General features: G+C 44.1%; 2 protein-coding genes across 4 annotated transcripts in view; one reads left to right on the top strand and one right to left on the bottom strand.

The window, feature by feature from the left end:
• Nucleotides 1-22627, bottom strand: part of hs6st3b (heparan sulfate 6-O-sulfotransferase 3b) — a 43352-nt gene extending 20725 nt beyond the window's left edge. Inside the window, exon 1 of the mRNA XM_047046802.1 lies at nucleotides 22083-22627. Within this exon, the coding sequence (XP_046902758.1) occupies nucleotides 22083-22627 (545 nt within the window). The remainder of the gene's footprint in view (nucleotides 1-22082) is intronic.
• A 1551-nt stretch (nucleotides 22628-24178) lies between these two features.
• uggt2 (UDP-glucose glycoprotein glucosyltransferase 2) overlaps nucleotides 24179-24269 on the top strand; it is a 34932-nt gene continuing 34841 nt past the window's right edge. For 2 of the 3 annotated variants that reach the window (XM_047046800.1, XM_047046801.1), the window contains exon 1: nucleotides 24196-24256. In XM_047046800.1, coding sequence (XP_046902756.1) covers nucleotides 24212-24256 — 45 coding nt within the window. In that variant the 5' untranslated portion in view covers nucleotides 24196-24211. Of the gene's footprint in view, nucleotides 24257-24269 lie in introns of all 3 variants that reach the window. The other variant, XM_047046799.1, reaches the window with a different exon arrangement.

The raw sequence follows: 24269 nt of genomic DNA, 5'->3' as shown, positions 1-24269 counted from the left end.
CCTGAATAATTACCACAGAGAGTCCATGCTGCCAGCACTGAAACTTCTCTTTTGGATGACTGGGATCTCAAGCACTGGCACGCTGACATTCAGAGGGTGAAATAAAACACTACTGCTTTTGAACAAAACCGAGTTCTTTTCAGATAGTACACCAGGTATTTTAGTCAGGGAGTGTGACTGTCTCATTATATTTTACAACATTCCGGAGCAGTCTTTCACAGATCGATGTCAAAACAAACCTTTGCATTAATAGGGGCAAACCTTAAGCTCCTAACATCCAGCCCCCACCCACCTCACAAAACCTTTTTTGGCAACTAGGAAACCGATCGGAATATCCGATTGGGATTGAGCCCGACTTGGGCGCAATATCCGCCCAGCAGCTCCAAAGCCACAGACCACAATGTGCTAAGTGCCACTGCAGAGCAGCTATCTCCAATCCAGCCTGTCTCTGCTGGCCATGCCAAGTCTCCTAACCCCCGCTCTCCCTCCGCTCCACTTTGATACGTATTAAGTGTTAATGCTGCTCTCTTGACTATTGATTTTGTAACCACGAATTAGCAGTCCTGCTTTGATGTCATTGTAATGCTACTGTATGGAAGATCCAAGATAAAATTATGGAGGGTTTATCCCATAAGCTTGTTATTTCGGAGGATTATTGGGCCGCAGCTGAATTATCATTTTCATTTTTGGGGGGCACAAACTGGATTATGCCTTGCTGTATAACTGAAGAGATATCAAACACTCATCGCTGATTTGCTCTTGCATCCATGAACTCCCAGCACAGCTGAAGAGGGCCAGTGCTGATTGGGTCTGGGGAGGGCTCTGTGCGGTGGATTTCCCTGGCTTTAGGTCCAAAGCTCTGCAGCAAAACAATACACACATAGCATCACGGCCAGCGATATAAACAGACAAAATCTGCCTTGAAATACAGCCCTACCACTAATGCAGAGATGCTGTGTATTTGCTCACATACTTCTGTTTGTGAAACAAACTTGGTTGTACAGTTTTTTTGGGGCGCTCCACGATACAGTAATTGTTCCTTTGTGTCTCCAAGCATGCCTCATCGCTGCTCATTGTCTGTGGCAGCCTGGCTGTTTTTGTTGTCTCAGTTTATCCTACTGGAAAAAGAGGCCTTTAGTTTCAATTGACCCTGAGGGACCCTATTACCGTCAGCCAGGAAGCCTCCCACCCCCACTAGGAAAATGACCCCACCCCAGGCTGGGCTCCACAGTCCTGGACACACTCCACTCGTCTCTCCGCTCAGCAGCCCTGGCTCTCTCCAAAAGATCACGGTTGGAAAAAAAACATGGCTCAGTACACAAACAAAACACACCCAAAGTATGATAATCTAGATTGATATACTGTCTCTTTTCTGTCTGTAGCGTCGATAAAAGTGTATTTTATGGATCGTTAATTTACATAAGGCTTCACCTTGAGTAAAAAGCCTCTATTGCTGGAGGAGTTTGAGATGCTCAGCCGTGGAGAGTAGCATCTGGGCCAGCTCATTCATCCCTCTGCCCGTCTAACGCAGGCGCTGTGATTCACCTTGACATTAAAACTCGCCTGCTCTGCCCCCCCAAAAATCTGCTCGGCACCGTGGGAAGTGTAACGATTATTTTAAGGCTATACACCCTGGATTTCATGTGTGAGACGATGGTTCTTCTAAACACGATTTTAGAAAGATTCTTTCTTTTTTTTGTCCTTTCTTAACTGTGGCTGTCACCTCCTGCTTCTAAGGCTCACAACTACTGCAGAATCAGACTGTATCGAGTAATGCTAGTGAATAAGAATACGGATAATACAATAGAAAAGCCAAAGTGTCCAGTCCACTTACCAGAGATTTTGACATTGGCTGGTTAACAGTGCAGAGTGTAAAACACAGCAGCTCTTTACCTGCCTGGGAGCCAAACTGACCAGCTCTATCAGGGCGTGTCCACCACTTCCATGCTTATTTAAATAGACCTGACAACATCCAAACTAGCCCATACATACTTTCCCAGTGTTACGTGGTGTGGTGTCGAGGGGTAACGGAAGGAACCCTGTAAAACCTAAACACACACCGTGATCTTTGTGGTCGTCTAGATGTGTTGAAGTGGGATGTCTGTTAGTGAGGTAGGCAGCTGCAGGGCAGGGGAGAGCTGGTGTCTGAACCCGTCACTGTTCTCCTGTGAGCCCGAGATAATACTGCACCATTCTGGAAACCTGGAAGATCTTCACAGACCTACACAGCCAGGGGCCCCACAGCACACCACGCCTCGCAGGAATCCTACTGTACTGTACCAACAACATACAGCTCAGGGCATGGACCTTCCTCAGACACACACGCAAATGCAAGTAGACCACACATGGACTCGGGGATACACGGATACAGACCTCAGCGAATACATATCAGCTCTCTCTCTGTACGGTTGAAAGTGCTCGCGCGTGTTTGTGTCTGTTTCAATCTAAGCCAGGACCCACAGTTTCACCGTCTCCATGCCAGCCGGGCACAGTGGCCGTGCGGGGGAGGAGAAACCCACTGTGACAGATCCACTCTGCTTGCGCTCCACGTTACCTCATTACACAAATATATCCCTCTGGAGCCTGACAGGATGACAGGATGACATCCACGATAGCGTCACAGGAGAACTTCTCACCACCCCCGGAATAAGCTCCTATTTTGCTGTCCTTTTCCCTTACTGTGATAAAAATTGGTTTTGGGCCTGTGCTCCAGACCATGCGAGGGGCACAGAGAGAAAAATAGGAAACTGGCGGGGTGACCTTTTCCCCAGGCCTCCAGGAACACCTCTAATTGGCAGGTCTTATTGTTATACAGCATTGTGTCAGACAGAAACGGCCCACTGCACACTAGCATGTTTTCCATTTCAGGAAGAAAATAACAGTTACAAGTTATTATAGGAGAAATGTAATACTTAGTATGTTGGATATGTTGCTCCTTATTGATTGAGGTAGGGTCTCACAGATAAAACCCCTTGTACTACTATATTTCACCACCCTGCCTCAAAACCCATACATGATCGATATCTGAGTTGAAAAATGAACCCAGAGCTTCATGGATGTAATGTGTATGGCTGCAATCGACCCTTTCTCATCACACCGCACTACAGGAAAGGTCATACCTCACAAACTGCAGGGGCTTCTCACCAAACACTCTGTCAATAGTTCCAAGCCTGCCTCACAGGAACACCTACTGTAGCTGGATTCAACCAAGCATGTACCCTCAGGCTGCACACTTCAAAACCAATAATAATATGACCCCCCCCCCCCCCCACACACACACACACCCTCGCTTCTCTCTGAAGATACAGGTACAGTACCAGTCAAATTTCATGTTTCCAAACTTTTGACTGGTACTGTAGCTCAAGAGACCAACAAACATGGCCGTCGTTTTGCGCTGAAACACACAGTAACCAGTAAGCAATAACAGATTAAATACAGAACAGATATTGGTTATGTGCCCTTTCATCTCAGAAATATGTTGCAATTCTCAAGGTCTGGCTTTTAATGACAAGAGCTGTAATGATGCTAATGGGTGCAATTCAGTGCTTTGTTCTGCTATGCTAGGTCGTGTTCTGTGTATAATTCTGGTTTCGGGATCTGAAACCTTTTACAGGCTGGTGTTGCTAGATCCCTTCCTCCCTCCTCTTACACCAGATGGACCCACAGATGGGCACAGCGACATTCTATTAGTCCACGAGCTCCTCCCGCCGCCAACACGTCAGACTGAGGCAGTCTATCGCAGTTCTGGGGCCAAATCCCAGAATTAGACTTTTTATTTGTCTGTAAATCACACACCGTCAACACTATCACCCAGATGACACAGACAGACAATTAGAGTGGAAGCAGTGGACCGCAACATCTCACAAAAGCACCGCCGACTCCAGATCCTTTCAGCAGACTGTGTACAGCACACAAAAGATACGGAAGGGTATATAGCTGGAGAGAAGGCTTCAGATGCTTGTTAGTGAAGCTGTACAGTATGTCAGGAGGTCTGACAGGGTCAGACGAGCTTCTCTCCCATGTCTGTGGGTTTCTTAAAGCCTGGGTGTCAGCTGATCTCCCTCTCTCTCTCCCCACTCAGGGCGGCGTGTGATGTGTGTCCGCTGAGATCGAAACGGGGTGGAAGTGAAGCCAGGTTTTCTGACCGTCATAATCAGACAGATGCAGCCCTGGCGCAGTCTTGCGTTTCGGGGCACTTCTCCTGTATCCGTCTGCTGTTCACCAGCATTTGGCTATCAGCCCTCGCCATCTTGGAGGAACGGGGGCTGCCGGACGGCTCCTGGGATCCGCTAAGAGCCTGAGTGAAGGAGCAGCGTGACCAGGGAGATCTTCACCTGATACTATCTGTGATGTATCTCCTCCCAGTGCCCCCTGCTGTAGAACAGGCCGTCTCCTGGAGCGGCTGCGTCGGACAGGCCGGTCTGCCGCCTGACAGGCCTCCCACATCAGCCCCCAGATCCAGTTACACACGTATCCGCTCTCCTCCAGGATTACACACACACACACAGATTCATATAAGTTACTCAAACTACTGGCAAAAGTGGAGGTTATGGATCGCTATAAGTGCCTACAGTCGCATACCTTTAAACACTGATTGCTGGGCTACACAGGAACAAGTTCTGCGACAAGATCAAGATGGCACATGAATAATGCACGTAACCGTATGCATGTTTATGGTTTTATTCAGGGGAACGAACCAACTCGTCAAAGTTGCGCGTCCCACTGAGACCTGCTTCAGAATGATGTTCTACAGTTGAACAGACATCCCTGCTCTGGAGTATCCCCCTCAGCCTTGCTATGATTAGAGGTTTAAAGGAAACCTACGGTGCCTGACAGACGAACACAGCTCTGACTGTCTCGCCTCACACACAAGCTAGCTTTCATTGACAATCCAAGGAAAAAAGTCTCGCTCAATGAACAAAAAGATTGTCAGAGCTGAGAGGATGATCACAGAATACACTGAGAGACGGAGAGAGATAGACATGGAGACTGGGGCTCTGCTCATGGTACTATAGTTTTATTGTTGTTGTCCATGTTCATGTTCCAACTACATCAAAGTCCTTATCAGTTGGGAGCCAGAGCTCCACACTATTAGATTGACAAGGGAACATATACACTGTGTTTCCATCTCCCGTGAGAACAGCCCCATTCCTTGTCAGACCGCAGTCTGCTCAGGTCTCCGTCTGCCTGAAGTATATTGACAAATACAGTAAATTATGCTCCGGTTTAAACAAAACATCTGAATAGAAATGCAAAAGGAAGCAGATGCTATGTCTACAGAGGGACAGCGGAGTGTTGAGCTTCGAATAGTATATTAAAAGAGTTGGAAAAAGAAGGTCCATGGTTGATGATTGATAAAGCAATGCTGTAGCACTGCATCACCATCACCAGCCAATGGCTAACGCCTGAACTATTAGCCCACAGCTGAGATGATAATGAGAGATGGAGTTCACCTTGTAGCTGAGAGCCTTCCAAACACCATAACCCAGGATTAAGGGCCTCCACGTCCAATCATACTCCTCCTCCATCTTCCTCTCTTTTTCATCTCTCCTCTGACACATGAAGACAGGGTCGTTTTTTTTTTTTTTTTTACCCCAACCACCAGCCCAACAGAAGATGTAAAATCCATTGGCACTTCATTTACTGTGGCTGGGCTGTGACGGCTCTCGAGAGGCACTGAAAAGTCTTCTTTCTGCAGTTCAGCACAAACTTTCCCCTTTTACGGCTCCATGTGGCTTTCATCTAGAGCAGGGGTGTCAAACATACGGCCCGCGGGCCGGAACCGGCCCCCAAGGAGGTTCGATCAGGCCCGCAGGATAATTTGAAAGTGGAAAAAATGCATAAAAGACATGGAATTAATATTTTTAATTCGCTGCAATTCATGGATTATCCGCTAAGGGGCGCACTCTTTCCATCAGAGTAGAAGACAAGCCGCATCACTGAGACAGACTGAAAACAGCAGACGGTATCAATTAATACCTTGGTCTCTACTAGGGATGGGCGAACGATGCCTTGTGAAGCTTTGATGGTTTCTTCCGGATTGTGCCGGCCCAAAGAGCCGAACTATCGGCGCTTTGAAAATGAACAGCGTCATCTAGCAGCCGTTTAAACTGGCTGAATGAGGCGTAGTGGTTGTCTCCGACGGTAGACTACCCTACGTTATTCAATATTTAATTAAGGCTACATGTGTTCATTTTGATCTGATATTAGTGCTCACACATTAAAATGTTGTGATACATCCGTAGGCCTTTAGAATTATGTCATTTTCTCACAGTAAAAGTTAAAGAATATCGTACGAGATTCACTGGACTGGGGCGCGAACTTGGGATCCCAGATTCGCATTAACAATATGTAATCGTACATCGCTTTAACCAACTACACCACCTAAGAGATCATTACTTGTTGATGCGGTTGGACGCACTTTATACGATATGGTGTTTATATCAATTAAACTAGATAACACAGAAGAAAGACATGATATTTTGGTTATTTATAGCAGAGTATGGTATAATTTTAATGGTCCGGCCCACTTGACATCTCCCTAGGCCGTATGTGGCCCACGATGCGAAATGAGTTTGACACCCCTGATCTAGAGGTACCAATACTGGATTAGCTATTATCAAAGTACATGACAACACCATGTATCCATCCAGACAAACATATCATACTTCAGAATATCGTCTGACACCAAAGCAATGTTAAAAAAGGTATGTTTGAGGGCTAACTAGGATGAGGCAAGATGGCTACTGTGATCACGAGGGCTATTGTAAACAAAGCCCATTTGTATTGTGGGGAGCCAATGTGACCTACCTTGGACATTAAGAGGACCATTATATATGAATAGGATAATGAAATGATAAACAGCAATAGTCACTGCAATACAATCTTCCCCCAATTCTTCAAGGTGGAAATCCAACAGTATGTGAGCAAATACAGTATCTGAAGAATATGGACCATCCAGTTGATCAAACAGCTGGTTTCCATACAGCCATCTGAATTCCTCAACCCATCTTGCTCTACAATTGTAGTTGACACAGATGGTCAGCAGCTGCCTGCTACTGTTGCTATTTAACTATTCTAATCACGGGTATTTATATGCTAAACCAATCCGATGGAGAGAAAAAAAGGCAAATTAAAGGTTGTAATGTCTCCATGGGGATTCTAGAACCAGCTATGGTACCAGCTGCAGGGCCAGTTAAAATAGCCCTGCTATGGGCGTCATCCTCTATGGAGAAGCAAGGACAAATTAGGTTTTGCAGTAAAAAAAAAAAAGTGTTTTCCTTGAGATAGAAAATGAGGTTAACAAGAGTTCCTATTTCCGACCTCAGTTTAATATCAGTCTAAGGTTTTCCAATTAGATGGCCCTGGTAGCTAAGAATTTCAATGCAATACCATTACAACTTTTTTCCTTCTAACCTAACATTTGAAAGCATTGATCTTTCCTTGCAGGGCCGACTCAGTTCTGCGGCGGCTGGTTCCCAATTACCTGCACAGGCTCATTCGTCTGACAAAAGTTCTCTCCGAATACGCACACAGGAATGCAGACACTTCCCAAAACAACTTAGCCGAGGTAGAGTTGCAGGCTGAACAAAAAGTTAGGGAAACCAGACTCTGGGGAACAAAGAGATTGGGGCTGTGCGGGGTTAGAGGCAGCAGGAGGTGATGGACCACCCTGCACAACCACCAGCCTCTGTCTGTCTGCACTGGCCTGGTCTCTGGTGGGCAGACTAAAGACCTTGCTCTTCCAACAAAAACACTGTCACAGATAGCCCAGTCAGCCGTGAAATTGATTTTGTATTAACAAACAAGGGGATCTGTTTCCACCATCCTGTTAATCAAATCGTTTGAGGAATGAGGGGGGAAGATGAAAATAAAATCATTAACTTCCAACAGTAAATCACGTTCACTGCCAACCTGTTGTCCCGTTAACGCTGAAACCTGTTCAATAGCTAATTAAGGTAATTACTTCAGGCATGACACGCCACTTAATCATGAATGACTGGCTCATTTATAGTGGTGGCTTCATTACCATTGGCAGCCTTCACTGACGGACTCCCCCGTCTTCTTCACAGTCAGGAAACACTGAGGGGGAACTTGACGGAGTCTCCCCCACCATGTTGAACAGATGTCCGTACAGGGCTGACTTGGATATCAAAGCAGAACTTCAGCAGCAAGCCTATGGTCATTCCACCTACCCACAAAAGCCCTCAGTGGTGTTTTCCTTTATATTTAAAAAAGACTGATTGCTTGCTTCTGACTTGTCGAAAACAGTACATAGCCTAGACAATGGATGCCCCCAGTGCCCCAGATTAGCTAAATATAGACGGACAACCTAATACATTTCTATTGCCTTGCATATGGTCTGACCGCAGGTTTTTAGTGGCAGACTGAGTCTTGACTCGCTCTGGTACTGTCCATGGTGCTGAACACGTACGCTCTTTACCTGCTCCTCTCTCTCTCTCTCTCTCTCTCTCTCTCTCTCTCTCTCTCTCTCTCTCTCTCTCTCTCTCTCCCTGGCCTCTCTCTGTTTCTTTACTATGGTTTCTCTCTCTCTCTCCCTCTGTGCCCAGTATGGTTTCTCTCTCTCCCTCTGTGCCCACTATGGTCTGACACCTCCCCTGTCAGCAGTTCCCATCTTGCTCGGTGTGACAGACAGAGGTGCTGAGGGAGGCCCTTGTAGTGAGATGTCCTGAGTGGGACTATTGATCTTCCTGTTTGTCTCCTCTGACTGCGGCAAGGCTGGGGCTGATACTAGTAGGGATGGCTCCCTTTAGCTCAGTTCTCCATTCCTCTTACTCCCCCCCCCCCTCCTCAGCCCTGTCATGACCACACGGACCAGTGAGGAATACACGCCTGCTGCTTAGAGAGGCAGGTCTCTAAAGCTGGGTTCTGGGAAGGCTGCTCATCCTTGCACAGTTAAATGTCACTCTCTTCCCTCCGACGCACATCAATAAGAGAGGCCGGCACTGCAGGACACATCTCTCACTCATTCCATTTCCATTTGCAGCCGTGAATACAAATTTCTGGACGATCTTCCACTCTGTCAGGCGGAGGGGGAATTTCACACAGCCTCCGTACTGAACTGAAGTCTCCAAACGCGGAGTGACATTAAACACCCGCAATATATATTTCCCCTGCAGCTGACAGACACCAACTCAAAGACCGGCAGGAACAAAAAAGCTCACCTCAGACCGGTGTGATGGCTTTGACTTTGATCTACCTTCATTAGACAACAGCAGCCGACAGGTTTATTGCTGTGATTGCAAGTGTGGCGCCTTAATTAAAAACAGCGGTAGTTACCCTCCCCTAGACGTTGTTTATCTTCTTAACATAAAATGCACAGCCATTCATCAAAGCCCTGTATAAACAAGTGCCTGTTTGTGTTAGCTTATCAAGCATCAGTGCTAAGGACCTAGGGGAGAAGGGTTCTGTGCCTGTGCTTTTAAACAATTAGAGTGGTTATACTGCAGGGGAGCGAGGAGAAGAGGGAATGCCAGAGCAGGTACGCTGCTTTACTTTGTGACACTGTGCATTTCAATGTAAATGTCAGAGTGCTTTATCCCAGACTAAGACTCCCCGTGGACTAAACGTGTTTCGCATGGAAGCAGGCGACGAGCCCGGATGGGTTTCACGCCGACCAGACGGCAGGGGCTTCCACACTTGACGTCTGCTTGAATATTCCTCACCCCCTTCGCATATTGTCCATGTTGACATTTAGCTTCCTTAGAGTTAACATTCCAGCATGGTGAGTCGCTGCCGTCACACCATGTTATGTGGAAGCGGTGGCTGTCTTTGACTAATGGTGAAACTACCACGTTGTTCCTTTATGCACTGTAGTGTTATGTATGCTTAATGCTTAAGGCCTGAACTGTGCTCGGACTTTAGCAACGACGAACCACGACCTAGCCATTCTTTCTAAACCAATAAGACAAGGAATCACTCAGTGACAACCCAATGTTAAGCCAACCATTTTGGGCTTATCTTGGGGTGCGGGATACTGTAAATGGCTGTCATCCTGAATTAGGAACATGCCAGAGAAGATGAAGTTCTTTATGCTCATCCAAGAGGAACCGAAAGCCCCCTTTAACAGCCCCCTTCATGTGACATTTGATCAATACATACGCAGATGAAGCCCTGGCATTTCCAAACCCAAACCAACTTAAATGTAAACAAAAGTCTAAACATGCATTAATATTCTAATTAACTGCTTTACACCTCTGATATGACTGACTGAACTGCAGCATTAAGTGGCTTTTAGCGGGGCCTTCTCCACAGGGGATGTGGGAACAGTCCCACTGTGTTCAGGGTTCCATTATTACTCTGGATGAGAATGACCCCCATGGGGGAACCATTAGCCTGGGCTGTTTCTGGCTTTGGGAGGGGCTCCCCTCCGAGCCTTAGGAGGCCTCGCCTCCAAAACAATGTGCCACCATAGGGGCGCCTCTACCCCCTGCTGAAATGATCACATCTGGTTAAAGTGGCTGCATGGTAATCAGTTCACACTTGTCAGGAATGTGCTTATCAAAAGTAATGTTCCGGTGCGCCATGGGTCTTTGATTTAAATGAGTGATTACGGCTTTACCTTGCAAAATGGATTTCTGATAAATTTGACAGAACTTTTTGACAGCTGCCTGAGGCTTATCTGCAGGAACAAAAGCTAGGCTGGTGTTGAATTTTGTTCAAAATATGACCTTGCTGCAAGGATGAAAAATGGAATGGCTCTAGAATTTTCCGGGGCATTCTCTTTGGTTCAGGTAGTTTTCCTCTTTCTGTAGCATAGAATAAATGGATGTGATTGGGCTCCACTCGTTTTTGGATGGATAGTGAGTAAGCAGAGGGACCAAAGTCCAGTGTTCCCTGTGGTCTGAAGCCTTTGGTGTTTGGTGATAAATGTCTCCTGTGTGGTAATACTGTGTGATTAAGGAACACAGCCCAAAGCCTGATCCCTCCTTTCCCTGTTCACTGCACCTGAATCAATCATCTCCATGGAAAGGCCACAGCGTCGCTCTGGAGCAGGTTCTCAGCTCAGAGCACTTCGCAGATAAACCTGCAGACTCGCTGTAAGCTTTTAGACTTATTCCATATCAAAACAATGCGGTTTACCTCGGATACTGGAATAAAGAATTTGGTAACACTTTTCAAAAGTAGAATATACATAATTTGTCTTACCCACGGGGAATTGCAGCACAAACATGGCGAGTCAGCAAACATTTCCAAACTAAAATACTCAGGGCAGCTTTAGCAACCATATTTCATGAACAAAAGCTGAACCTTTGAAGCCTTAACCATGGACAAGTTGCCTAATCTGATTGCCACAGTCCCAACCTATTTATACATCAACTGCAAGAGCTTGCTAATTTGACTGAATGTGAATGTGTTTGGACTTGCAGTGCAAAATCTAAGCCAAAAACACAAAGGAAATGGACTAGTGAGGCTCAAGAGGAGAGCTGCTCGCCCGAATACATACTTAGCGTAGCCTCTGTTTTATCCTCCCAGTGTGTCTGTTTACGTATTCAGTATTCTTGTGATTTCTTGATGAAGGGCATCATTCACAGCAGTGTTGTCAAGGACTTTGTTTTGCATGTGTTTGTACGGATGGCCATGCTAAAATATGGAGATGTTTGTATGTATGTTTCAAGATGCTTGTTGATTGTTTAAAACTGGGAGGGAAGCTGAGTGCATTCTGTGTGAATAGAAAATGAGATAAGCAAAGAATCTTTCTCATACAGTAGTCATTTAATTTGATTCTTAAAGGCCAAGCGTATTACCTTAAATTGCAAACTAAAGATATTTTATCCAAAATAACATTATACCCAAATAGTATTATAATGTTATTATGAAAGATACCCAATGTTTTTCAACATAGGTCAAAGTAAAGTTGATTGCTTTTTGTTAGGAAAACAAGAAGTTCAGACTTAGTCTGGAACCTTCTGTAAGAGGCTGCAGTCGCCATGGCCCTATTGGAGGTTGTATTATGTTGTTGGCATTAGCAGTCAAATCAATCCAAGTGTTTTTCTCTGTAGTCAATATTGGGCCCAGGTAAGACCCATTAGTCATTTTGGCACCCTGTATTGTGATTCCAGACTTGAAACAACTTCAAAAAACTCTCTGCTCAACTCCCAACAAACCTCTCAGCTCACCTTGAAACTAACAAACCTCCCTTCACAAGGAGACTAGGAGCCTCAACAAGCCAACGCACCTGCCTGGATGAGGACCCATGTTCCGCACCAAACAGCCTGAAGAAGAACAAGCCTTCTAGGATTCTACAAAATACAGTTAATCTGTTCCTTATGAATAATTGGAATATATACAGTCGCTACATCCAGCAATAGAACGATTTCCTGTGCGCCAGCGACTAAAGGAACCCCCAGAGATCCCCAGCACCAGGGGAGTTACCCAGCACAACAACTCAGAGTGCACTAGAAAAGTAAATCATTCAGTGCAATGTTCCAGATAGCTGAAAGTAAAGTTGATCCCTGGATTTGTGAATGGGATTTGCAGCTGTACCTAGCTGTCCTACCAGCGGAGTCTCAGGAGGACTGGCTTACATTGAGAGACATTGGATTCCTATGATGGAGTTTATATGCTGCATCGCAGGCCCGTAGAGAGACATAATGCTATTTGTTCCACCCCACCACTCTGTGATACTGCAAGATGTTACTCTATTCTCCTGCGCCATTCTAGTGTTAGGGATGGATTTTCAATCCATACTTATTATACTGTGTACCAGGACCAAATTTATGAAGTGATATACAGTAAGGCCCTGCTCGAGAATTGATCTGCACTGTACCTTCCCATTCCCAATGGGATTTAATATGGTGTTTAGTCAGCAAAAGGTGTTTAGTCACTGTCTTCTATCTGAGTCTTTAATGACAGTATTGCCAAATGAAGGAAATGGAAGGTTTTAGAAACAGTTTGCAAGGTAATGAGTCAGTGAAGCTTAGATCTTCCACTAAAACTGCACATACTTGGAAATACTAGAAAACAAATGAGTGTTTACCACTCATTTACTTGTGCCTTATCTGCGGATCCTTTGATTCTATGTGCACTGCTAATTAAATATCTGAGATGATATTGCGAATTAAACCAGAATGTGCACAAGCTCCTATTAATAAACACAGGAGTTTGAGAAGCAATCTGGACAGCAATCTGTTCAGTGAGATCATTCTAGCCTCTCTCACAGACAGCCTTGCGCACAGCAAACGGAGAGAAATTCAAAGATGCCAACGCACGATGTGAAGGAGAGAACATTTGTTTTCACATTCCCAGTGAGGTTGAGGTTGGAGGGATTAAGTTTTGGTACTGGGCATAATTAAACCAGAAAGTCTCCAGGGCCACTAAAAGCACTGTCAAAAGCTTCTGCAAAAAACCCAGTCACTGTCTGGTCTGATCCATCAATCAATGTCTACATCCTTGAGCATCACACCAAGACACACCCAAACGCACCTATAATAAGGCCTCACCACCCGGAGCCACTCGTAGCAGCTCCCAGACGATCGTCTCTCCACGTGATTTTCCAACCCTGGTGATTAGGATCGCGTGACAGAGAAGAAAACGAGTCTGGGTTAGGTTTTCCCCCCTCTGTGGCCAACCAGTACCGAGCTGAGAGGTGTGAAACAGTGGGCAGCGTGGCACACGCTACAGACTGGCCCTGAGTCACCTCTCACTGAAGAGGCACCGCCGTGAAGAGGAGATTAGTTCTCTGTGAAGGTGACTCTACCTGTACTCGGCACGCGCCCAGCGTGAGCTCGGCCACTAGCTCAACCACTGAATCCGTGTCAGAGAGGCGTGGGTCCTCCCTGGGAGCCTCAGTCCTGGTCCCCGCAGCATAACTTACCTGTCAGGACACCCGGCCCCAATAAGGACAGATGACCTTTCCTCGGGTAGTTCTTATAAATCAACTCCCGTACTGGTTATTTCTGGTTCCTCGGCCCTTAAAGGTATCAATTGAGAAACAACACAGCCAAGCGTCTGAGCTGCCGTTTTCCCTGACGCTGTTTGATCTGTCAATCTGTCAACTAAGTAAAGAAGCAGGCACGTTCCAGCCTGCGAAGGAAGTCAATCCTGTGATGCTGGAAACAAAAACGAAAAAAAATGAAGCTAGACAGGCTTTGCCATCACCTGTCAAATATGCCTGACTGTGCTACGTTAAAATCAGCTTAAGAGAAGTAATCACTTCTTTTTGCAGTTGACAATGAGTTCCCAAGGTCTAAAATTATTATTTTTAAATTAATAAAATTAACTATTTTTAATAACAACAAAGTTTCTACCTCAGGTTGTGTATATTATACAAAAATGTATACACTGTTTAAAATCCGAGACAGTCAAATGAATCAATGGGAGGAATATAATCTAGAGACACTGTTATAGCTCACCATTCCACCTCACCGGGCAAACAGTCAAGATGATCTGATTAAGAGAGAATATGACAACATAAATTAACATGAAGATAAATGGCCAATGGCCTGTATCCTAATCCCTGTTGTCTCATTATAGTCTGAAGAGGTGAAGCAGCGCTGGTAGACAGCAGAGTAACACTATTAACACTCTAGAACAGAGAGGTTGCTACTGTAACTATCCTGTCTGTTCTCTTGATGCTGTCATTGGCTGGTAGCATGTTCATATTCATAATAGATCTTCCTAATTGTGAAGTGAATGAGTTGAGTTGTTCTAATGGCATCATCTAAAGCCATATAACAAACTACAACTATCCCAATTACAGTGTGTAACGTTCCAAGACTATGCCTCATCATTATTCAAGGACAATGACTACTGGATCAGAAGGTGAACCCACAGTACAAAAGTCTGTAAATGTTCTTAATTCCCAAGGCCACTGTTACCATAAACGTTTCTTCTGCTCCTATTGTATTCTATACTACTACACAACAGTATGTTTCAGTTCAGGTAAACTATGTTTTTTTCAGTCTGGTCTACATAACTTGCTTAGCAGTTTATTTACCAAATCTTGCATTTATAAATTGCAGAAAGAATGATGAAAATACTGTTTTAACAGCCATATCTTTATATAGTAGTAAAGACAAACAAAGACTGCATGGTGACAGTTGTTTAAGCTTGGTTTGACAGTACCCTGGGGGCTGTTAAAAGAGGGGGAAAAAGCTGATTGTGCAATTTTCATCTGCATGTAATGAAGGAATATATGACAAGCTTGTTTCACTGAGCTGCCTGTTGGAAGTAAACAAGGAAGCAGAATGTGTTTCTCCGTAGGTAGGCAGATGTAGCAGAGTTAACGGCACCTCTGATAATTGAGCATGTAAAAGCCCAGCCGCACAGCAGGCGTCCGGAGGACTGACTCCCATCACTTTGATAACTGCATTTAAGTAGATCCCAACGTGCTGACACACACACACACAAACACACACACACACACCCTCCTCTCTCTGAAGCAGACTGCTGAGGAGTGATCTTACCCTGATCAAAAGGGAGATTGGAGTCAAAGAGTTCAACTTGACAATTATGCCACAAAGCTCCACTTCTTCAAGCCAAGTACAAATACATCGGCACACCTTGAGTGGAGAACACCAGGATCAATACAATAACTGATCAAATGATCCCTCGGAGAGAAGGACCCAATCAGATCGACCTTCTGAAAGGGCTTCAAGGTCCCATGGCTACTGATATACAGCCAATGATACCGACAAAAGGTGACGCCTCATCAATATGGTACTTCATTTTGCTTCCTCAACAAAATGCCCTGCTAACAATCACATACCTGGACAGGTAGTTCCTGTCCCGTCTTCGCACACAGCAGATCAGGGAGGTTGTAACGCACGCAACGTGCCGTGGATCAGGCCTCAGACTGTAGCCTGTAGGCTGAGGTCCTGTCCGGAATCTGGTCCAGGGGCCACCCTTTAATCACAGTCTAAGAGCTGAATCAGACTATCGGAGATTCATATTTGCCAGACAAGCAAATATTTGACAGCAGCATCAGAGGAGCTGTGCGCCTATTTTGGCACGCTGCAACCATTTCATTACCCAGAGTGGTTTTTAGAGGTAGACTATGAGGTCTGTAGCATACACTTTCAAAAGAAATAACATTAAATATAACGAATGGCTGATAAGCATGCAGAGGTTTATATTTTCCGCCAAATGTAAATTTCCTGGACAAAGACTGTAATCTCAATCAGAGCTCAGTTTTTTAATCAATGTGTACAATACAATATAATAGAAAGGCAAGTCAGGACACCATTTCGGTTATGTCACAAATCGAACTCTGGCATGAAACTGGAACTCCAATCTCCTTTTAGCTTAAAACACTTTGCAGCACTAAATTAATCTTCCTCAAAGTGACAACAGATTAAAAGTTCTGAAGTAAGAACTAGCTAGCAGTGCTTCACAGCCTTACTAAGATACACATCATGATCATAAATCAAACATTCGAAAAACCTACGATCATTTTATTCAGCAACATTAAGTAAACTGCATTTTTATGTTGCTACTGCCGTGGGATATCCCATAATAACCATGAGAATTGCAACGATGGCGATGACCCACAGAGTAATCACCCTGCCCTCCATCTATAAAGACGCTTTTGAATCACATAATCATTAGTACAGTACATATCCCTCTTTAAATTATATTTAATCACACCTTCGTTGACTCACTTTTATTTTCTTTGTCAAGCCAGTGAACAAGTGCTTGACAGATGCTGTAACACCTCCTATCTAGGTAACACTTTATTATCGAACCAACTGGATTACAGTTTAGGCCTGCCAGCAATGACGGCTTGGATTAATGACACATGAAAAGCAATCTCCACACCCTGAGAGTTGAGGGCTCACAAGTGCACACTCAACTCCACACATAATAAACATCCCCCAATGTGGAGGAGCTGTGAGCTCGGCCCTCGAGCCTGCTGGAGCGAGCAGGGCTGTAAATCTGGATAACTTTACCTCTCTGGGTCCATCTGTGTTCAGAAGACAGCTAACAGCCCTGCTGCTGTTTCAGTGTGCTGCTGAAACCTGGCCATGGCTGTGGCTCTCTTCTGTTTGACTGAACACAGAGTTCCACAATGTTGACGCCCTTCGCTGAGATATTTCCCAGTTCATGCATACCTTATGCCAAAAGGACTGGATGACTCCCAAGTTCAGCTTTGAGGAACCTTCTTTCCTCAAAAGTGCACCTCTATTTACATACATGGGGCTCTCTATCCCAGTCCTGACCACAACCACGGCCACTTAAAAAAACTACCGAGATTTGGAGTACCACAGAAAATATTATGTGACAGAACATTGTCATATTACAACTCCAGGGACAGAGTAGAACGGTGGAAAAAACAAAACAGTAGTGGCATTAGGACCTGGTCCAGGTCACTGTGGTCCTCACCCTGCATGTCCAGACAGATGCCTATCAGAGGTCTGCAGTATGTCGTAAGCAGGTGGTGGAGACAGTAAGATATACTGTAAGTCTGGATAAGTGTTTGGAGCGGTAAGCGGTAAGGGCCACACAGTAATTGCAGCCCTATCTGCGTTGGCTGTAATGAATACAATATTATGTTGGGTATTACTCAGGAAGTAGTGGGGTCGGAGCATGTCATCGGTGTGCCTGGTGAGTAATAATGGCCCATTACTGCTGCTGCAGGTGCCTCATTACTCTGATTGGCCTGGAAATGAATCTTTATGAGTGAATCTATACTTTTCTAAATGTCCAAGGGGAAATGCTAGAGCAGCTATTACTGTACTGCACGTAGCAAGGGTTGAAAACCCGAATACCGACAGAGACTAACACGCACACACAAATGCTGGAATCGAAAAACTAATGGATTCAAAGCACTGAGTGCTTATATTGTACTTCAATGTCTGGTGCGGGGGGGGGGGGGGGGGTCTGATGGCTGAGCGGTTAGGGAGTTGGGTTATTAATCAGAAGGTTGCCGGTTTGATTCCCGGCCATATATTTTCAGAAGCAAAATCTTAACTGGTGCCCAAAAAAATAAAATACTCGATATTGAAAATGGAAGCAACTATGGAAGTACACACAAAAATACACAGAAAGATGCTGAAAAAGTCAAAGATTGCTAATCCATTCTGAAAAAACGTTATGACTGTAATTAGGGCTGTGTTCATTAGTAAATCAATGAGACTGCAGTTTCCAGCTTGTAACTTTGCATGACCAAGTCATTTACCGGAGTTAAGCTTTGATTTGCTGTTTCACCAAGTTTGCAGTGGCACTGTCAATAATTAGAAGGACAGAGAGTCTGGGTAAATCAGGAAAGAGGACAGAATCCACAGCAGTCTGTCTGGCTTAGCCTCCCTACTGCTGAGGTGACTTCAAGCACACTTCGTTCACACACTCCCATCTTTCGGGAAGTGGAGTGTGAAAATGGCGCTGAGCGTCATTCCAGCTGAAAACAGCACCATCTGACCCTGCTTGGCGCCATTAACGTAAGGAAGTTAAGTGTTTTCCTGTTCTTGAATAAAGCTGATTCCAGTGTTTCTCTCGTGGTGCTTTAAAAGGCTCCACTTGGTTGAATTTGCTGCTTTTCTCCAGGAAGCAGCGTTTCCCCGGGGCAGGTTTCAGTTTGAGCTGTTGAGTCTTGGGGGTCATATGTTTTGTGGCTGTATTCTGCTCACGTTGGACCAGAAGCCCTTGCAACAAGGACAGAGAGGAGCAGAGTATGCTTTCTGGTGCTATTTGTGGAACTTTACAATACAACAGCATAAGACCATAAGGTGAAGACCATGAGGAAACACATAGGGAGGATGTTTGGTCTTCTGTTGAGAAGACCAAACATAGACTACCATGTTCTCAGGAGAATGGAATTCTATCAAATACGTAATGGTAGTCTTGAACAGTATTTTTTGTTTGTCCAGTACAAAATAAACTGCATGGCCTGTAAAGATCTTCCATCTACACCAATGACAGGACAGACATCAAGCACAAAGACCTTTAGGACCTGTAATCATTTGAGTTAGAACTCAAATTATTTGCAAGTGATCCTTACATCTAGACACCCCCCTGTCATCAGGTAGCTTTGATTTGACATGACTCAATCAAGAAAAATAATTGCCCATAATCTCCTTTGCGTGAGAAAAGCTGGTTCCTGGCTCTTATTATGCTCTGGCAATCGTAAATCATGCAGCCAGCCACTCTCATATTAACACACTGCTCTCAACGCCGAAACTGGAGAGGACAGCTCTGTGGTGTCCCTCTCCCTGAAGCCCCAGCTGATGGGTTGGCCTGCCTGCTCTGCTTCTCCCCTGACTGGCAGCACACTCACAGAGAGCCCTACTGCAGGACACCAGCCTGATCTGCTCTGACACGCCTGACCTTTCCTGGGACCGTGCGACCGGCTCTCTGCGTGCTGCACCCTGCCCGGCTGAAAAGGCCACGCCACGCCAGGCGGACTGTGCCTCCGCTGCCCCACCCCCGACCCCCTGTAGCTGCCATCATAGGGTTATTGGTGGCAGGGTGACTGGCCTGGACAGCCAGCAGACAGTCACTCCGTCTGAGGGGCTTTCGACCATAAAACAAGGGCATGCTATCTGTTTTTGGCAGTGAAAAACAACCCCAGTGCAACCCAGAACTACCAGCAGTACTCGTTCTGTACTCGTGCGACGTCCTGAGGTAAATTTCAGATTAGTGAGGTGAATTAGATGAATGCTGGGAGCTCTAACTCGTGGTTAAGTGAGCTGTTATTTGTGCAGCTCTTTATGTTATGCCTCACTTTATTCATTGAACGTGTTGCATTATTAAAAACCTATATTCATTTCTGAAATGATGACCATTAGTAGACGATTTCACCATGTAAAAGGAGACTACACCCAGACCAGAGATTAAAAAACCATTGCTGTACAAACATTTTAAAAAGCCAACGCGCTGCATCGCTCACCAACACAGGCATTACAGTGGCATTCAGTTTGGTTGAAAGCACAGTAGCAAGCGACGTGTATATCTCAGGACTAATGTGCTTCTGACGTCCAGTCCCCTTTAGGAGCGAGGAGAAGGGCCGGAGCAGGGAGAGAACAGAATAGATGCTGCGACTGTGGAACGAGCCGCTGTCGCATCCAGTAGGCTCTTTCCGTGAGTAAAGGAAACACTTGGCACTGCAGAAATAAATCATGTGCTCATGTCCTTGCAGTTTAGTGCACGATTGTATTTTCTTCTTCAAAGCCTATAGGAATTTTCTCATCTACTAACATTGCAGTCCCAGCATTAAATGTGTTTTATAGGTGTAACTTTTTGGGGGCTTCTTATCACCATTGTCTGGAACATACAGTAGTCTCTGGGGAAACTTATAAATGCGAGTCTACAGAGTCTACAGATAAACTCTGTAGACTAGATATTTTTTTAAGAATAAATGAAAGAATGCTGGTCATGTTAAGTTAATGTTGTTTAATAAACAAACAAAAAAACTTACAAACAACAAACAAACAATAAAACAAACTACAGTAGTTTATGTATGTGGGGCATAAAATACCTTAAGGGAATTATTTTGGTTTATTGATTAAATGTTCATTACTGAATCCTTTGCTTAATGAGAACAGTAAATATTACTCTACGTTACTCTAAAATTATGCCCTATGTATGATGAATTTATGACAGGTGGGGATGTGTATTAATCATCAAGAAGATAAAAAGCAACATTATAGAAACAGACCCAGCATCACATCAATAGTCCTCTCCAGACTTCAAAGGCCCAGGGGTGAAGATGCGTGCCTGCATGAATGTGTGAGTGTGTGTGTTGGTCTACTGGCCAACTCTTTAAACCTCTTTAAACTAAAGACTGGACAAAGATGGATTCCCTCGATCATAAGGATAAAAGGCCACTGAGAAAAATCGATCCCTACTGCAAGCCCTTTACCGTCTATCTATGTTGGGTTTGAAGCTACTGGGTCTGGTTGATAAAATTTTGTTTTGTGACTTTTGGATTCAAAGTATTAACATTTATTACAGTACTGCAACAGCAATGAGCACACTCCAAGACACCCAGTACTGTATAATTCATATACTTGCCCCTAACTACATAAGAAGCTGTGATTGGAATACTGTACTCTCAGTTGACATACACCGTCCATGTCAGTTACAGGATGTAGAAACATTTTCAAGATGCCATTCATCGCTTTAAATGAAGGATGCAGATTGGGCTTTCATTTCAAACACACACCTATTCAGAAAAAGTTTCATTGACCAACCCCATCTAGCAAGTCAGTATTTTTGCACTCATTGGACATTAAGACTACAGTGTTTGTTATGAGTACTTAGCTTAATCATGAAGGCACTCCAGTTGTTAACCTCAATTCAGAATGTATGGATTTGTCGGCAAAGATGTTATACCATCTATCTTTGATGTTATTGTGCTTTTTATGGGCTTGAAGACTACAATACAACAGCAAGGAACTCTGCAGGTTCTGGGTTTTGAAGGAATGCGATGATCTCACATGTTGTTGCACAGTGATGGCAGGTCATTTCAAGAGCACGCTTAAGAAAAGATAAGGGATGGATAGCAGGGTGAATGATAACAACAGTATTGTTATCATTTCCATTATATTATATTGTTATTTCTACATACTATTGTGAGTAACTGCTGTAGAGATTTTCTTGAAGAAAACATTTTGAAAAAGCAAGCAGATAGTTTGGAAACACAGTTTCCGTTAACAAATGAGAGAAGGATGTTGTATAATAAATTTAAAAAGTACAATAAATAACTTTAGAGTTGACAAACAGCCCAGGTAAAAAATTACAAACATGAAAAGATTCTACCACAGGTAAATAATAAGACGAAAATATTAAACGGAGGACCACCATGTAGTGTACAAGGCTTTTGTTGGTTTGAAGGACAATCATGAAGTGGTTTTATCAATAAATCTCATGGATTCTCAGAAGTTACTCTGACTACTACTTTACTCTACTACTATTACTCCCTTCAATACAATGTTGTGCAATTTGCAAGTGACCCACACAGATACAGGCAGACAGACAGATAGACAGACAGACAGACAGACAGACAGACAGACAGACAGACAGACACACACACACACACACACACACACACACACACACACACACACACACACACACACACACACACACACACACACACACACACAAACATAATAAGAGTATACCTTCGGTTCTTCTGGGCTTCCTTCTTGTCCATGATGACGGGTACACAGTTTGTTAGTTCTGTCCAGTCTGCATGCAACCCACAGCTCCAACCGGTAGAGAACCGTGAGAACAGCCAAGATTCCTCTTTCCCCGGTCGGTGGCATGTGCATTTCTTTTGCCCAGGCTTGCAGTCGCATGGCTGCTCCAAACGAATATTCCTAACTAAGTGCCTTCCGAACGTTGTTCCACCGGTTTTCTGAATGTGCAAAAACACTATCACATCATCTCCTTTGATGTTGAATTCCACGTGCCGCTCAAGGTCTCGCTCTGAGAAGTTGAATTTTGAGGGCAATTTAGGCGGACTGTCTTCCTCCAGGTCTTGATCTCTGTAAAAGTCATCTGTTGTCCGATATGGGGTGGAAAGTAAACTGATCCCTTTCAAATTTTCTTCAGTTTTAAAGTGGCAAGAGTTGCTGCCAGCCGGACATATATACTGATAGCCTATCATTACAAAAAGAACAGCTAAAATAGGAACCAGGAGTAGTTTACTGGATTTATCATCCATTATAACGAGCAGGTGTTTTTTTCCATTAGTGGGAATAATTACATGAGGTATCTTCAAGAGCGGCTTCTTGGTATACCATCATAATGATTTCTATTGATGTTATAAGTGCCACATGTTGATCACGCACTGTTTATACTACTTGGTAACGGTATACTCTGAGAGGCATAATCTGGTCTAAACAGGTAGCCTACCTTTATGTTCCTTTAAAACACCATACTCCATGTCCTGGACACACTGTGTAATGTAAGATTTGGCAAACACCTCAATGCATTTGGGTTACTTCTCCCCGTGGATGTCCAACTTCAAAAGCGATATTTCAGAGCTGCACAAAAACGACCTCCCTCATGCTTGACTATCTATAGTTGGAATAAGTCATCTCTAAATATGACTTACTCTCCCGTCGAATTTCGACTCATCACCAATCTGAAGAGTTGTCTGCTACGATTATGCAGCACAAACGTCGATATCTTTCACCGACGACACGCACAATTTCATACACATGCCCAAAGCATGCGTGCGAGGAGGCGAGCGACTGCGGCTTTCGATTACAGTGGCATGGATTCTTCTGTGGCATCCTCAGCATCCCGGTTCTTGTCACTGTACTCTTCTTCGAAGATGCTGTGCCGATGGCGAGAACACGTTATGCACTTGTCGTTGCCTATAGCTATCCTTATCTGAATAAGGCAGACGAAGCAGATAACGTTCAAAACCGTATTGACATGGCTTCAGTTCTATAAAGACACATTAGATTTTAGGAAACTAAGCGATGAGGTGTTTGCATCATTGCCAGCCATTAAGAGACTAATTAAAGTCGTCTTATGTCTCGAATTAAGATGTATTAGTCTTTCAGGAAAGTGAATAGCATTAAACTAACATTATAAGTTTGACTTTATGTAAAAAATATGAGTGAAATGAAATTAAGGCTAGCCTACGCGTAGGCTTTTCAAATAAAGAATATAACGTGTAGTCTACATGTAGCTATAATGGTGTAGTTGTTAGTCCAGGATGCAATTTATCATAATTAATTTCGGCACCATGGACAGTTCCAACCCAGGCTAAAGTTAAATGTCACATGGATTTAACAGACACTGCATGTCATATGACTGTACAGCACGCTTCGAATTTTGCAGGAATTCCGATCATTTCTACGTTTTTTGTCCATGCAAACAGCCAACTGTGGATAATAGCTTAATTGTTGTACAGCGTACGAAATATTGGTGTGATGAATGTTCAGTTATTAGTAGGCTAAATTATGACGGAACAAGGTAGCAGATTTATTTGTTTGAACACTGCATTCAGAATGTTTCTAAACATTATTCCACATCTAGGGTACACCAAGTAAGCACAGTTGCATCAATATCCCAGGTTTGCGAGCTTGAGAGTTCTGAACAAGCGTGGCGCTCATCACAAAAGTAGGTGTCAATAGCATTGCCTGATAAAAAAATATTGTTGTCAAACTTCGTTATTATTAAAAATAAAACAAAATCACACCATACAAACACGTGTGGTATATACTATATAATTCGGTGAAATAATAACTAACTAGTATTTACTTTAGGGTTGTAAGCACAAAGAACACGTTAGATGTGTATAGCAAAGGACCTCTCAATGGCAGCGAGCATAAACGGGGTAAGAAAGGATA

Source organism: Hypomesus transpacificus, chromosome 23, assembly GCF_021917145.1.
Source record: "Hypomesus transpacificus isolate Combined female chromosome 23, fHypTra1, whole genome shotgun sequence".
NCBI lineage: Eukaryota > Metazoa > Chordata > Actinopteri > Osmeriformes > Osmeridae > Hypomesus > Hypomesus transpacificus.
Note: the sequence above shows the minus strand (reverse complement) of the source record. Positions and strands in the feature narration are given on the sequence as shown.